The sequence below is a fragment of the Pagrus pagrus genome (assembly GCF_965226575.1).
Source record: "Pagrus pagrus genome assembly, chromosome: 13".
Lineage (NCBI taxonomy): Eukaryota > Metazoa > Chordata > Actinopteri > Spariformes > Sparidae > Pagrus > Pagrus pagrus.
This window is the reverse complement of record NC_140197.1, coordinates 28,520,365-28,532,797: the sequence shown is the minus strand read 5'-3', so window position 1 is coordinate 28,532,797 and position 12,433 is coordinate 28,520,365. Positions and strand designations below refer to the sequence as shown.

General features: G+C 42.0%; 2 protein-coding genes and 1 long non-coding RNA gene across 3 annotated transcripts in view; 2 read left to right on the top strand and 1 right to left on the bottom strand.

Annotated features, from left to right (window-relative positions):
• LOC311268532 (uncharacterized protein) overlaps positions 1-2,487 on the top strand; it is a 21,203-nt gene extending 18,716 nt beyond the window's left edge. Inside the window, exons 18-22 of the mRNA XM_084372210.1 lie at positions 189-306; positions 399-558; positions 731-832; positions 1,405-1,491; positions 1,687-2,487. Of these exons, the coding sequence (XP_084228336.1) occupies positions 189-306; positions 399-558; positions 731-832; positions 1,405-1,491; positions 1,687-1,827 (608 nt within the window). The 3' untranslated portion in view covers positions 1,828-2,487. The remainder of the gene's footprint in view (positions 1-188; positions 307-398; positions 559-730; positions 833-1,404; positions 1,492-1,686) is intronic.
• On the bottom strand, positions 10-3,342 carry LOC311268536. Its single transcript, XR_014623975.1, has 3 exons — positions 3,266-3,342; positions 418-540; positions 10-223 (listed from the first exon to the last, which is right to left on the bottom strand). It is a non-coding gene; the product is annotated as an uncharacterized lncRNA (long non-coding RNA).
• LOC311268533 (uncharacterized protein) lies at positions 2,982-12,433 on the top strand. Its single transcript, XM_084372211.1, has 6 exons — positions 2,982-3,534; positions 5,310-7,288; positions 8,230-8,323; positions 8,652-8,701; positions 9,038-9,106; positions 9,826-12,433. The coding sequence occupies exons 2-5, from the start codon at positions 5,312-5,314 to the stop codon at positions 9,077-9,079; spliced, it is 2,163 nt and encodes a 720-aa protein (XP_084228337.1). The 5' UTR covers positions 2,982-3,534; positions 5,310-5,311; the 3' UTR covers positions 9,080-9,106; positions 9,826-12,433.

Below are 12,433 nucleotides of genomic sequence, written 5' to 3'. Positions count from 1 at the left end.
GTGAGGAGAGACTCATCAGTCCTGTCAGCAACATGTTTTATTTTGAAAATCTAATAAGAGCTTGAGTCTGTTATGGATCCCGTACTGTGTCATTCCTGTACTTGCGCATATTTGGATTTGCATCTGATATTTATTAATAATCCTCGATTAATCTCATGAAATCTTGTATCACCTCGTTCTTCTCTCAGCAATCGAAGCCATCAAGAACGCTCACCGTCTGGAGCTGGAGAGGGAGGTGGAGAAGAGGTGTCAGTCAGAGAACAGCACAGGAAACACTCACCTGGAAGACATTTACAGACAGCACAGGTACGGCCTGCAGGAAAAAATGCTCAAGTCCACATATTGTTCTGTTTTTATCTATCAATGTTCTCATGAAAAGTCTGTGTGTGTTTGTGAAGTGAGGAGCTGACGTCGTACGAGCGGGAGCTCGAGGTTTTGTCGCAGCAGTTCTCTCTGAAGTGTCTGGAGAACGGACATCTGGTTCAGGCTCTGGATGCTGAGAGGAAAGCTTTGTGTCAGTGTCAGCAGGAGAACCAGGACCTGAGGACCAGAAACCAGGTGAGAGCTCCTGAGACACACTCTTTAATACGTCTTTTACATGTTCTTCTACACAAGTAACCCCCACAGAGTTGGGTAGTTGTTGTTGTTTTCAGCCCAATAATTCTCAGTTTTCTCATCGTGTCACTAAGTGAGAAGCCTCATTGTTGTGTTTTGTTTTTGACTCGTCCAGGAGTTAAGCGGCCACCTCGCAGCAGAGATCACCAGACTTTGTTCTCTGGCGAAACAGGACGCTCTGCCGCTCAATCAGGGGATGGATGTGTACGAAATGGAGGTGAGTTTCGTCTTCATTCGCTCCTGTTCGGAGGTGAAAACACAGGGAGGAAATAGTTCAAATGAAAATGAGAGGGAACTATTATCCATCCAGGATCTTCCATCCGTGATGTTTTCTATAAAAGGAAACCAGTACACACTTTATTTAACTAAGAATATTCCCTTTACTTGAGTATGTCCATTAAATGCCATTTAAAACTGTTACTTCTGCTTCCCCCAGTGGACACAAAAGTCAGTTAGTCAGACACTATTTTTTTACAGTGTGCTGTTGCTACTTTCAGACTGAATCTGCATTTTTAAACCTTGCATTCATTATTAGTAATGCAGCTACAACTGGTGGAATTTATTATAGTTTTATATTATAGTATTAAAGTTTCACTTTCATTAACAAGCTTCACTGTTGATTGCATCATTTTTTCACGCGTCTGTCCACAAGATGTCACCCAAGACACAATACTGTTCACCATCAACCCTTCCAAAGCACTTAAATGTGATTTATCAGTGTGAATAAATGATTTGATTCTTTAACCTTTGCTAAAGATATGAGCTGATTATTTGATCTTTATATTTCAGATTACCCTGCGAGTGAAGGAGTCTGAGGTCCAGTGTCTGAAGCAGGAGATCACGTCTCTGAAGGACGAACTGCAGTCGGCACAAAAGGTGAGACTCACAAACAGCAGCTGGAATATTAAATATAAACGTAATAAATAAAAATCATACGTAGCGTACTCAGACGCACACTGACATCATGGTCGCTGTACAGGAGTGTGTCCTTGAGGAGACATAAAAACGTTAAACAGCCAGGAAAATGACATGAATAATGACCGGATTGGTTTTCCATACATCACGTTTCAGGACAAGAGGAACGCCACTAAGAAGTACAAGGACATGTACACTGAGCTGAGTGTGGTGAGAGCGAAAACAGAGAGAGACATGGACGAACTGAGAGAGAACCTGAGGCTCGCTCATCGCGCTCTGGACGAGACGTCGCCGTGAACATTTCATTTGTTTTCACTGTAACTTAAAGTGTTCTCCGTTTAGTTTCACCCACGAGAAATGTTTTTAAAATGAAAAATATTTTCCTTTCAGAAGGGCTGATGTCTTATTTAATGAATCCAGGCTCTCTTATCCATCCCTCTTTTTTCAGCTTTCAGTTTTTAAAAGAAAGATAACATGTTTTATATTGTCTGTCTGTTGTGTGTTTCGTCTGTCTGGACCAATTATTAACATTTTTGACACTGAGTTTGTAATTTACATTGATTTCTCCTGAAATGATCCTGTGAAACTGCCAGTTTTTTGTGTATTTACAAAATATTATCATAAAAAAACAAGTGGTCACTTTGTGTGTTTCATATATATTTTATCTGTACAGCCATTTTGTTTTTGTAAAACTTAAATCTGACTTGTGCAATTATGTTTTATCATATATTATGTATGTTTTTTTCACCCGCTCGTCCTCTGCTGTACGTGTCGTTAAACTGGTCAAGTTTTTTTTTTATCGATTAAATCTTTTAAATTAAAAATGGTTTTATAAACATTTCTGGCAGTGAACTGGTAGATTTCTCTGTCATACACCAACTGTAATTTATATTTATACACTGCAGTATTAATAAAAATGTTTTTTATTAATTAAATCAAATTGGCTGATTAAACTCATGCTGTCTGTTATTTTGTGTTGCCAGGTTGAAATGTGGGGCCTCATTGTATTGTTTGTAAATTCAGTCGTAATTTGTTACTTTTTACTTTTGCTTTGTTGTGAAGATGCAGCCACAAATATTCAATCTATCTTGGACGGTATTCATCACAATTTCTAGAAGAACCGCACGATTAAACTATTGTATCCCCCTTTAAGTTAGCCGGGCGCTAACCCGGAAGTTAGCCGGCTCGGTCGGTGATCCAGGTGTTTTCATCGGCGGGCGGTCCAACTTTTTTTTTTTTTTTTTTTTTTGCTTCAAAACACCCCTGAGCAGCGTTCATATGAATTAACTGGGCTCCACCTCAAACTATGTCCAGTAATAAAACGTCCTTGATGCACTACATCCCAAATTCCTTCTTTATTTACGCGCCACCACCGGATGTTGAAAACGCGTCATCACTTCGCGCGGCGGAATTTAGCGCGTTCACCCGGGTCGACCCGTGTGTCCTGCAGAGTCAATCGACCCGGGTGTAAATGCAGAGTTTACACATAAATAATGCACAACAAAAGCCTGATCTTAGCGTGTTTACGTGGGATATTTGACCAGTGGAAAAAGTGGTATTAGTCAGGCCGCCATCTTTTAAAACCGTGCATAACGGTTGATGCTTTTACTTTGAAGGGACGCCGTTCTCTTCCGGTGTCTTCCCGGTTGCTTCGGTGAGACTTGACGCTGGAGGAAGAAGGTATCCATGATGACAACTTTAAAATACCAACAGTAGCGAGGCGGGGTGTGATTACCTGCTAGCAGCTGTTTAGTCGTGATGTTTCTCAGCCGTTATCGCGTCGAGCGTCGTCTACGTTTGAAGATAGCTTAGCGGGCTAACGTTAGCTCGCCAGCTAGCATGAACTCGGGCTGCTTTTGTTTACATCCAGTGCTGATGATGGGCCTGGATCATAGGTGTGTTAGCTAACCCAGCTACCAGACTTGTTTGAGGGGAAAGTGACATCCTTACAGCCTGCACGGTCAGGACCGGGGTCGCCCAGCCAGGACTACTGCCGCCGCAGGGGTAAGATCACGGCGGTGCTAACTTTACAAATACAGACGAAACACTTGTTGTGAGTTGGAGCTGCTGCACATCATGTTGTTATTTACAGGCAGCTTACATTACCTCTGACATCACTCCTGATGGATCAGTGAGCGGGCCTACCTGTTCACATCACACAGCTCACTTAGACATCATGTCCAGGTGTGTTGTTTGTCCCCGTTTTCCTGACAGAATATTAACCAGCATAATAAAATAAATAAATAATGTTGACATTGAAAAGCTGCCAAACCAAAACCAATCCAGTATTTGTTTTCCTTCATGTTTCAGCTGCACATCATACTGACACTACTGTGACATGTCATTACAATACAGTAAAATTAGTAGTTTACATTTCAGATTTGACAAAAATGTCCTTCCTTTTATATTTTGTGAAGTAGTATTTATTGTAAATACTTAAACTCACGATACCAAATAAATATCTAACAGGTGTATTGTGTATATTTGATTTTTCTCGTTTTAAAGACGTCACTTTGGGTTCTTGGAAATTTTCCAGAGAGTTTTGAAATTTTTTTTAGACTAAATTAATCTGTCGATCGTGAAAATAATAAGCAGATTAATTGATAATGAATATAGTTGTTAGCTGCAGACGTACTAACTAATGTTCAGTGTCAACTAAAAAGTTCGGGTGGCAGGAATCGAACTGACAATTATGTTCATTATTGATCGATCTTATGAGTATTTTCAGATTCATTAACTAATACATCGTCTGTTTAATGTCTAAAAACACCCGTCATAAGAGGAAACGTCTTCAAATGTTCTCTACGTAGTTCTGGGGATGAAATCTTAATCAGAAGAGAAAGACCTTCATCGACTGATTTATTTTCTGCAAAAACAAACTAAATAAACAACCTCTCTTTGTTTTCATGACTGAATAAACAAGCTGACCTTAAAGGACAACACAGTTTATACTGTTTTACTTTGTTTATATTTGGCGGACCCTGCCACCTTTCTAACTACAAAAGGTGTTCGACCTTATTTTCCACTGAGAACAAATTCTGTCAATTAAGGAGCTGAAACCAGAGAATGATCTGCACGTCTTACTATTTGTACTTGAAAAATGACTGAAATGGCCAACTGGTAATCTAAACTATTATCTAACTATTTCTATAATAGTCAACTTCTGAAGCAAATATATGGGAAAAAACAACAGAGTAAAAATATTATTATTTTAGACCCTGAGTTTGTAGTTTACTTGGATTATTCCTGAAATGGTCCCGCATGATTTTTGGTGGTCACTTTGTGTGTTTATATATTTCTTATCTGTTCAGCCATGTTGTTGTTTTAATACTTTAGTCTGACTTGTGCAGTTAAATGTTTTATCATATTTAAGTATATTGTTTTTCATCCTCTGCTGTGTTAAACTGGTCAAGTGAAATCTTTTAAATTAAAAATGGTTTTATAAACATTTCTGCCAGTGAACTTTTAGATTTAAATACTTTATTTTGTTAAAAAAAAAAAAGAGAGAGAGAGGGAGACTAATGACCAAAAGAAAAAATAGCATAAGTGATCCAAGTCCTGGAGCTCAAGGTGGTTTGTAATAACGATGGTGGTTTGAGTAATGAGAGAAGGGCGCACGCTTCCCTCTCTAACTTTGAAGCCTCCACTGCCTCTTTGCTTTCATGTAAAAGACATTAACATAAACAGGATAGAAGCTGCTGAAAGCTGATGACTGCGAAAAAATAAAAATCAGGTATCAGATGACTCATCTCAGTAATGTTGATGTGTGTTTTCTGCAGTGATGGAAGTGTCCTCTCAGGATCCGTCTCTCATGGCGATGGACCTGTCAAAGAGCTACTCAGTCAACCCGCTGACCCGCAGCCACACTGAAGCCATGGACCTGGCCAAGAAGCCCGAGTGGTACCACCGACGCCCGCCGAGCTGCAGCACAGAGCTCAGCTCCCCGTTCAGAACCAGAGCCTCGTCCTCCTACAGCTCCCTGCCGGGTGCTCCTGTCCACTGCAGAGACATGGAGCAGCGCCCCGAGTCGTTGGGTAACTACATGAATTCAACAATAGCTCCTGGGCTGGACCTGTACCGCGACGGAGTCCACGGCAACCTGTGGCATCCTGGTTTCTACGGGCCCGACCAGAGCAGCGGTCCAGTTCCCGAGAGCAGCTGCGGGGAGGAGAGCGACAGCGGCTCGGATGTTATTTTCCTGGTTTCTTCGGCGAAGGAGCCGCTCTTATGCACTCCGTTCATTCAGGACAGTGTGAGGCACATCGTGGAGCCCCTGTCCCCAGCTGTGTCCTCGCTGGATGAAGGGAGAGGTTGCTATCACCTACCTCAGCCTCTGAGCTCGCCCAGTCCCGACAGCTCGTACTCGGAGGAGTCCTCGGACAGCTCAGTGGACATTCCTGTTCATCACACCAGGCCTGTTGTCCTCCTGTCAGACCTAAGTGCTGTTTATGGCAACCCCGCTGAATCCCCGGTAGACCTTTCAAGCGATGACAGCGACGTTATTGAAGTTTCAGTCACTAACCAGAAAAAGAAAAGGAGCTCTTTTACTTCTAAGAAGAGTTTGGGGAGAGAAACTCCTCCACAGAGTCCGGAGAAAAAAGCTCCACGCAGACAAGTCCGACGTAGCAGCAGAATCAGGAAGTCGGCCTCTGAAACGCCGCCGCTCACCTGCAGCGGGTCCCGGCACAGTCTGAGGCGACGAGCCAAAAACGACGCCGTGGGAATATACAACGAAAGCTGTGACTCTGAGGACATGATCGAGTACGCGGTGAGGATATCCAGCTCAGACGCAGACGAGCCGGTCTCGCAGCCAGATGTGTCGCAAAGAGCGAGCAGCCACTCAGAGGAGTCCGGCGTGGACGATCAGACGGACAGGAAGTCGCCACAGAGAGAGTCGCACAAGCCGCAGACTCGCCGCAACGCGTCCCGCACGAAAACCATCAGTCGTAAACGAAAGAAGCCGCTCAACATTTGTAAAAAAGCTAAAAAGTTGAGAAGGACTGAACAGAAGGAGAACAGCAGAACTCAACCGGAGCAGATAAACAAGTCGGCAAACAAAAAAACTGTCGTGAGACGGAAGAAAAAAAGGCGATCGCAGGCCGGACCTCCTGCTCAGTTTCCTCCCATAGAGCCAGAAATCATGCTCAAATATGCAAAAATCAAAGAGGAGAAAAAGGAGAAGAAATCTGGCAATTTCTGCCCGTTTGTCCACGTGGAGAAGAGGACGTGCACCGTGGTCAACTATCAGGAGGAGGAGGCCACAGTGAGGAGCAACAGAGGAGGACAGCAGCGGGCGGCCTCCAGGTCTCTGTCGGGGTTCGTTCCCAACACTTCCTGTTTCCAGCTGGGTCGCTTCAGCCCAGAGAACCGGTGTCAGGACACGCTGCTGTGCTGCCTGTGTGGTCAGACGGCGAACGCCATGGGCCTCGGGGACCTTCACGGACCGTACCATCCCACCAGCAGCCCGTCTGTGGACTGTCAGAACCAGCAGCAGAACGGCAGGACCGAGCAGAACGAGGAAGAACATTTACTCGTTAAAAGCCATTCAGTGAACTCCTCCGATGATCGTTGTGGCGGTAACGACCGCTCTGCTGTTAATGGTTTGCTCGAGGGCAACAACCACTCTCTCCCAAAGGTGCCTCTTCGCCTGCTCGAGTGCTGGATCCACGAGGACTGCGGGATCTGGTGTGCCGGAGTGTTTCTGGTCCGAGGGAAGCTGTACGGGCTGGAGGAGGCGGCCCGGCTCGCTCAAGAAACAGTGAGTGACACAGAACGAGGTCTTTATTTTAAAAAAAACAACACAAGGATTGAAAGATCAGCTCTCTGGGACACTTTTATAGACCAAACTACTAATCGAGTAATCAAGAAAATATCTCACAGATTGATCGACAGTGAAAATATCTTTCCAAGTGTTGGGGGACCAACGCCACAGTCCTTCTTCTAATCGATAATAATATATTAGATTTACAAAGCGCTTTTCCAGAGACTCAAAGATGCTTTAAAGGAAACAGCAACAAAAAAAATAACAATAATCCATGAGTAAAGGGAACAAATCAGAAAGGGAGGAGGAGAAAAAAGTTCATCTGAGACTTCTGTGTAGAAAAGCAGATAATATGAAGCAGCAGCACCATGAAATCATCTTTAAAAAGATTGTTTTAAAAAAGCCAAGCGAGACTTTCGTAGAGCCCATGGTGACGCTTTCGAAAGTCCAAAATTCAAAATGATTCACTTTAGAGTGAAACGAGACAAAGAAACACAGTAAAACTGGACGTTTGTAGGAGCTGAAACTGGAAAACATGAAGTATTTTTTCACCACCTTTGCTTAAAAATCGACAATTAGTTGATAATCAGAATGTTGATGACTCATTTTCTGGCAATTTCCACAAATTAACAATCAGCTCACACTGTCATTCAGCTTGAAATTCGCTCTTTACACGTCTCACACAACAATGAGGACATTTCGTACTAAAGAGACTTTTAACTGCGAAAGGTGCCGTCGTGATTCGACTCTTTTACGAGATCGTGACTCGTGAAGCCTCCTGTTACCTTCAGCTGAAGTACAGGACAAAAAAATAAAATCTCTTGTACTGGAAGAGCATTAAGAGGAACTGAACATCAGCTTGTTTATTATTTTACATGATTCAACATCACATACAGAGATGAAAGATGACGATGAATAGATGCCACGTTTGTTTTCAGGTGTGTTCAGCGTGCCAACAAACAGGTGCAATAATGGGATGTTTCCAGAAGGGCTGTCCCCGAAATTATCACTACAGATGTGCCATTCAGTCAGGTAAGCTGTCAGACACGTCAGGAGAAATAAAGGCTTGAATACGACCCTGTTATTATCGAGGGGGGACCGAGCTGTCATTCTTTGTAGCGTTTGTAAATATTTTTATCTTGTGTTTTTTTGTGCTGTAACCTAAAAAATCTCTGCTGTCTGTGAAAATGATGTGACGGATCTGTGAAGGTGACAGTTTGACTCATTTGTGCTTTTATCTTGTGTGTGGGAGGTCTGTCGGTGTCACTCAGCATGAAGTGATGAGTCTTTTTAAATGACACATTTTTAAGTCTGATTTTGTGCCTGTGTGTGTGTGTGTGTGTGTGTTGTTTTATTTCAGGCTGCGTCTTAAACGAAGAAAACTTCTCGGTCAGATGTCCGGAGCACAAGGTAAACGGAGCCGAGGTGTGACGAGCTGCTCGGCCTCTGGGGGTCGCTAGCGTAACCTCTAGGCTCTGCTCACACTGTGGCAGTGTGCAGCTGTTGTACTGTGTGTGAAAAATACAAGTCACATGATCAAACACCTGAAAACATCTGATAACTAGAAGCAAAGAGGAAGTGTGTACATGACGTATGTGGACACCCCTCTCTACTTCTTGGCTAAAGCCCCTAAAGTTTCATTATCTGACAATCGCTATAAAACATTTTCTGCTTCAGAAAAATCATCTTGTCCGATTTTTCTTTTTCTTTTTATTTCCAGCTGATGTTTTTTCTTGTGTCCAACAGAACAAACTGTTGACGAGTGTAACCAGACAACACAAGAGATGACCTGAAAGACATCTGGGGAAACTGGAGGTAAATAATAATATTTAGCAGTTACACAAGCGTTTGATAATCGTTGTTGATAATCGATTAATCGTTTTAAAGGGTAACTCCACCAGTTTTCCACATTAAAGTGTGTTTACAGGGTACTTGGGAAGTACTACTGCATAATAAGGGTAGTATAAAGTCGTTAGCTGCATGTAATCTGATAAACTGCCTCCAGTGATGTTACTCAGTGGCCAAGGTGCATTGTGGGTAATGTAGGCGCCAGGAAGAAGAATGTGTGTAATAAAAAAGGTGATATTTCTGTTTCTGCCGGATCGATTTCGATCATTTGTTTTTAAACTGTCCCTTATGAGACTGTTTTTCAACACCTGGCACCTTTATTACCCACAATGCAACTTGGCAAAGGCTTTATACTACTATTTTCACATTTGCAGTAGAAAGTTACCCTTGACGTCATTTCTCAAGGAACAGCAACAAACATTTGATGGTTGCAGCTTCTCAAATGCCAGATTTTGTCGCCTCTCCCGGCTTTTTATGACAGAAAAAAAATATTTTTAGACCTTTCGTGACAAAACAAGACATTTGAAGATGTCAGCTTGTCCTCGAGGATACGGTTCTGAGCATTTGCACTTTTGTCTGACATTTTATAGACCGAATGGACGATTAATTGAGGGAACAATGTAAACGTATATGAATAGAATCAGTTGTTTCGTCTTTAATGCTTTTTATTGTCTTTTATTTTCCAGAGTGATCCACAGATCTCCTCAGGGTGCGACGTGATCTGCCTGATTTCACCGCTGCAGTTTTATAACACTAATTAAGGCGCGCGCGCGTGTGTGTGTGTGTGTGTGTGTGTGTGGTTGTGTGTGTGTGTGTGTGGTTGTGTGTATGTGTGTGTGTGTGGTTGTGTGTATGTGTTTGCTCGAGCAGAAGGAAAACCTTCTGGTAAGAGTCACCACAGACGGATCAACCAGGGGCCACTTCAAGATTTTTTATAAGATGTGTCTTGTTCTGTTTCTCTGAGTGTGTGTGTGTGTGTGTGTGTGCGTGTGTGTGTGTGTGTGTGTGTGTGTTTGTGTGTGTACGAAAGTGTGCGTGACTATTTATTCCTCGTCTTCATGATCCACACTTGGACCCACCACGTCACAAATATACAGTTTATTATTTGGGCATAATTGTTATTATATTAGAGTTTAAATGAGCTTTATTGATTTGTTGTATAGAAAATCTTTATATGAGGCCACTTTCTTTTCTTTCTACAGTTTTTGTACTACTTTTCTATTCCTGTTAGTGCTTCAGTCGTCACATAACCAACTTAATTTATTTTCGTCGAGCTGCATGCACAGTTGATGTTCGCTACGAGGCACTTTATAGTATGATTTTATTCTATCGGTTGTTATTTATTTCTATTTGTAGACTTTATTCTTCTTTTCACTAAAAGTATTTAAGTTTAACATAAAGCTGCACTACGCAAGATTTATATAAAACGATATAGAATTTGTGTCTAAATCACAAAGTACGGCTGCGATAGAGAAGAACAATCCACAAACTGCACATTCACCGTATTCACGTTATTTCTGGTGTCAGGTTTGGATGTTTCTCTGCTCACAGGATGTGGAAACTTAAGACTGACAACTTGTTTATTGTTTTGTGGCGTATCTGTTAAATGATGTTAGTTAAAGCGTCACTACAACAAAAGCACACAAACTCAGATTAATAAGATGAAACACTAGTCTGTGGTGATTTATAAAACGCCAAACACAAAAATACTAATTCCAGCTTGATAAATGTGAGGATTTGCTGCTGTTTTCCCGAAAAAAACTTCCATATTTACTCGAATAGTGGCCGGAGGCCTTTATTTTCCTGGACTGCAGAAGGTACCGGGCCTTTATTTGAAGCAGGCTTCTCTTAGTTTCTCTCTGCTGTTGTGCTAAGTTTAGTTTTGGTCCGCTCCTGTTTGCCCCGTTAAAGTCGCTGCATTAAGCTGTTACTACAAACTCGACCATTCCTGTTTCTGTTTCAAAATAAAAGCCCTCTCGTGTTTCAGTAAACGTAGTCTCACATAGCTCGCACTGGAGAAAACTTCCCCAGTTCCTGTCTTAGGTGGCACTGGCCCTCTTATTTGGATCTGGAGATCACATTATCTCGCAGATCCAGCCGCCAAGAAAGTTAAAGTCGACTCAGATATATTTTTGTGATTTGGGTGAATCGACCCTTTAATATTTTACCTCCACGTAGAGCTGAAGTCGCCTAGTGCAGCTTTAACTATCCGTCTTTGTATGAGCGCTTGTATTTTAGTTCTCATGAGTCGTTACCAGGGATGAGCGAGTACACCCTCACCTGTTCAACCTGCCAAATTACCTGAACCTGGAATGGGCGGGGCTTGGACCAGAAGTGGGAGGTGCTTAAACTGGAAGTGGGTGGGGCTAAACAGGAGTTGTTTAATGAAGGCTGAAGTTGATACGAGCTGATCAGAAGTCGCTCTATTTATTATTTATTTGAAACAGCCTCAGAATTGAGCTTCAGTTCAATATTTTTGACCAGAAGAGTTTTAGACGCTGATGAACACACATCGCGTCAGCTGCCCACTGAGGATTTTCCTTCATCACAAGTACGGATGTTGACATATTGTACCCTGAAAAAGTATATTAGTATATTATTCTGTACTCGCTCAGCCCTAGTTGTTGCTTTGCTGATGTGACAGTTGAAGTTTAAGCATCGATTGTTAAAAAAAAAACAAGATTTGAGTAAAATATCGGAGATGGATTTCATGCCTGCACTTTTTATTGTTTAAGAAGTAAAAAAGATAATTAATGTTTTATAATAAAAGTCAATAAAACTGAACCCATCTCTTTCTCTTGAACTGGAAAACATTGATTGAGACACTGACTTTTGCTGTGAACCTTCCTGTGTTTGTTTTTGCAAAGCTCTCATATAAATGTTGTTTGTGCAGAAATTGGGACCCACGGTGGTTTCTGCTCCTACACAGGAACTAAATGTTCTCGCTGCGAGGAAACCAAGTGTGTCTGGATGTTGGCAAGCCACCAAATACCTGAAGGGGCTGATAACAGTATTTGTTTCCCGAGCAGTTTAACTTATTTCAGTGTCATCTTGACACAAACTGAATTCCTTTTCCTCACAGAAACATTTCAGACCTTCCATATTTTTCTTGTTGCTTCTGATACATGATGGTTGTTTTTGTTGTTGGAGGAGCAGGACTGTGAAAAAATGTCACATTTAAGAAACACAAATATGTTGTAAGGCATTAAAAAATATTTTGGGATTTTGAGCAATTTTTTTTCAACCATTTCATTGGCTGTGTTGATGCTTTCTGATGAGTTAATGCAAAAATAT

Excerpts from the sequence above, each read along its gene's own strand:
- LOC311268533 (XM_084372211.1), top strand. The coding sequence starts at position 5,312 with ATGGAAGTGTCCTCTCAGGATCCGTCTCTCATGGCGATGGACCTGTCA. Across the intron at positions 8,324-8,651 it reads CAGATGTGCCATTCAGTCAG|GCTGCGTCTTAAACGAAGAA; the intron begins GTAAGCTGTCAG and ends GTTTTATTTCAG. Across the intron at positions 8,702-9,037 it reads TCAGATGTCCGGAGCACAAG|AACAAACTGTTGACGAGTGT; the intron begins GTAAACGGAGCC and ends TGTGTCCAACAG.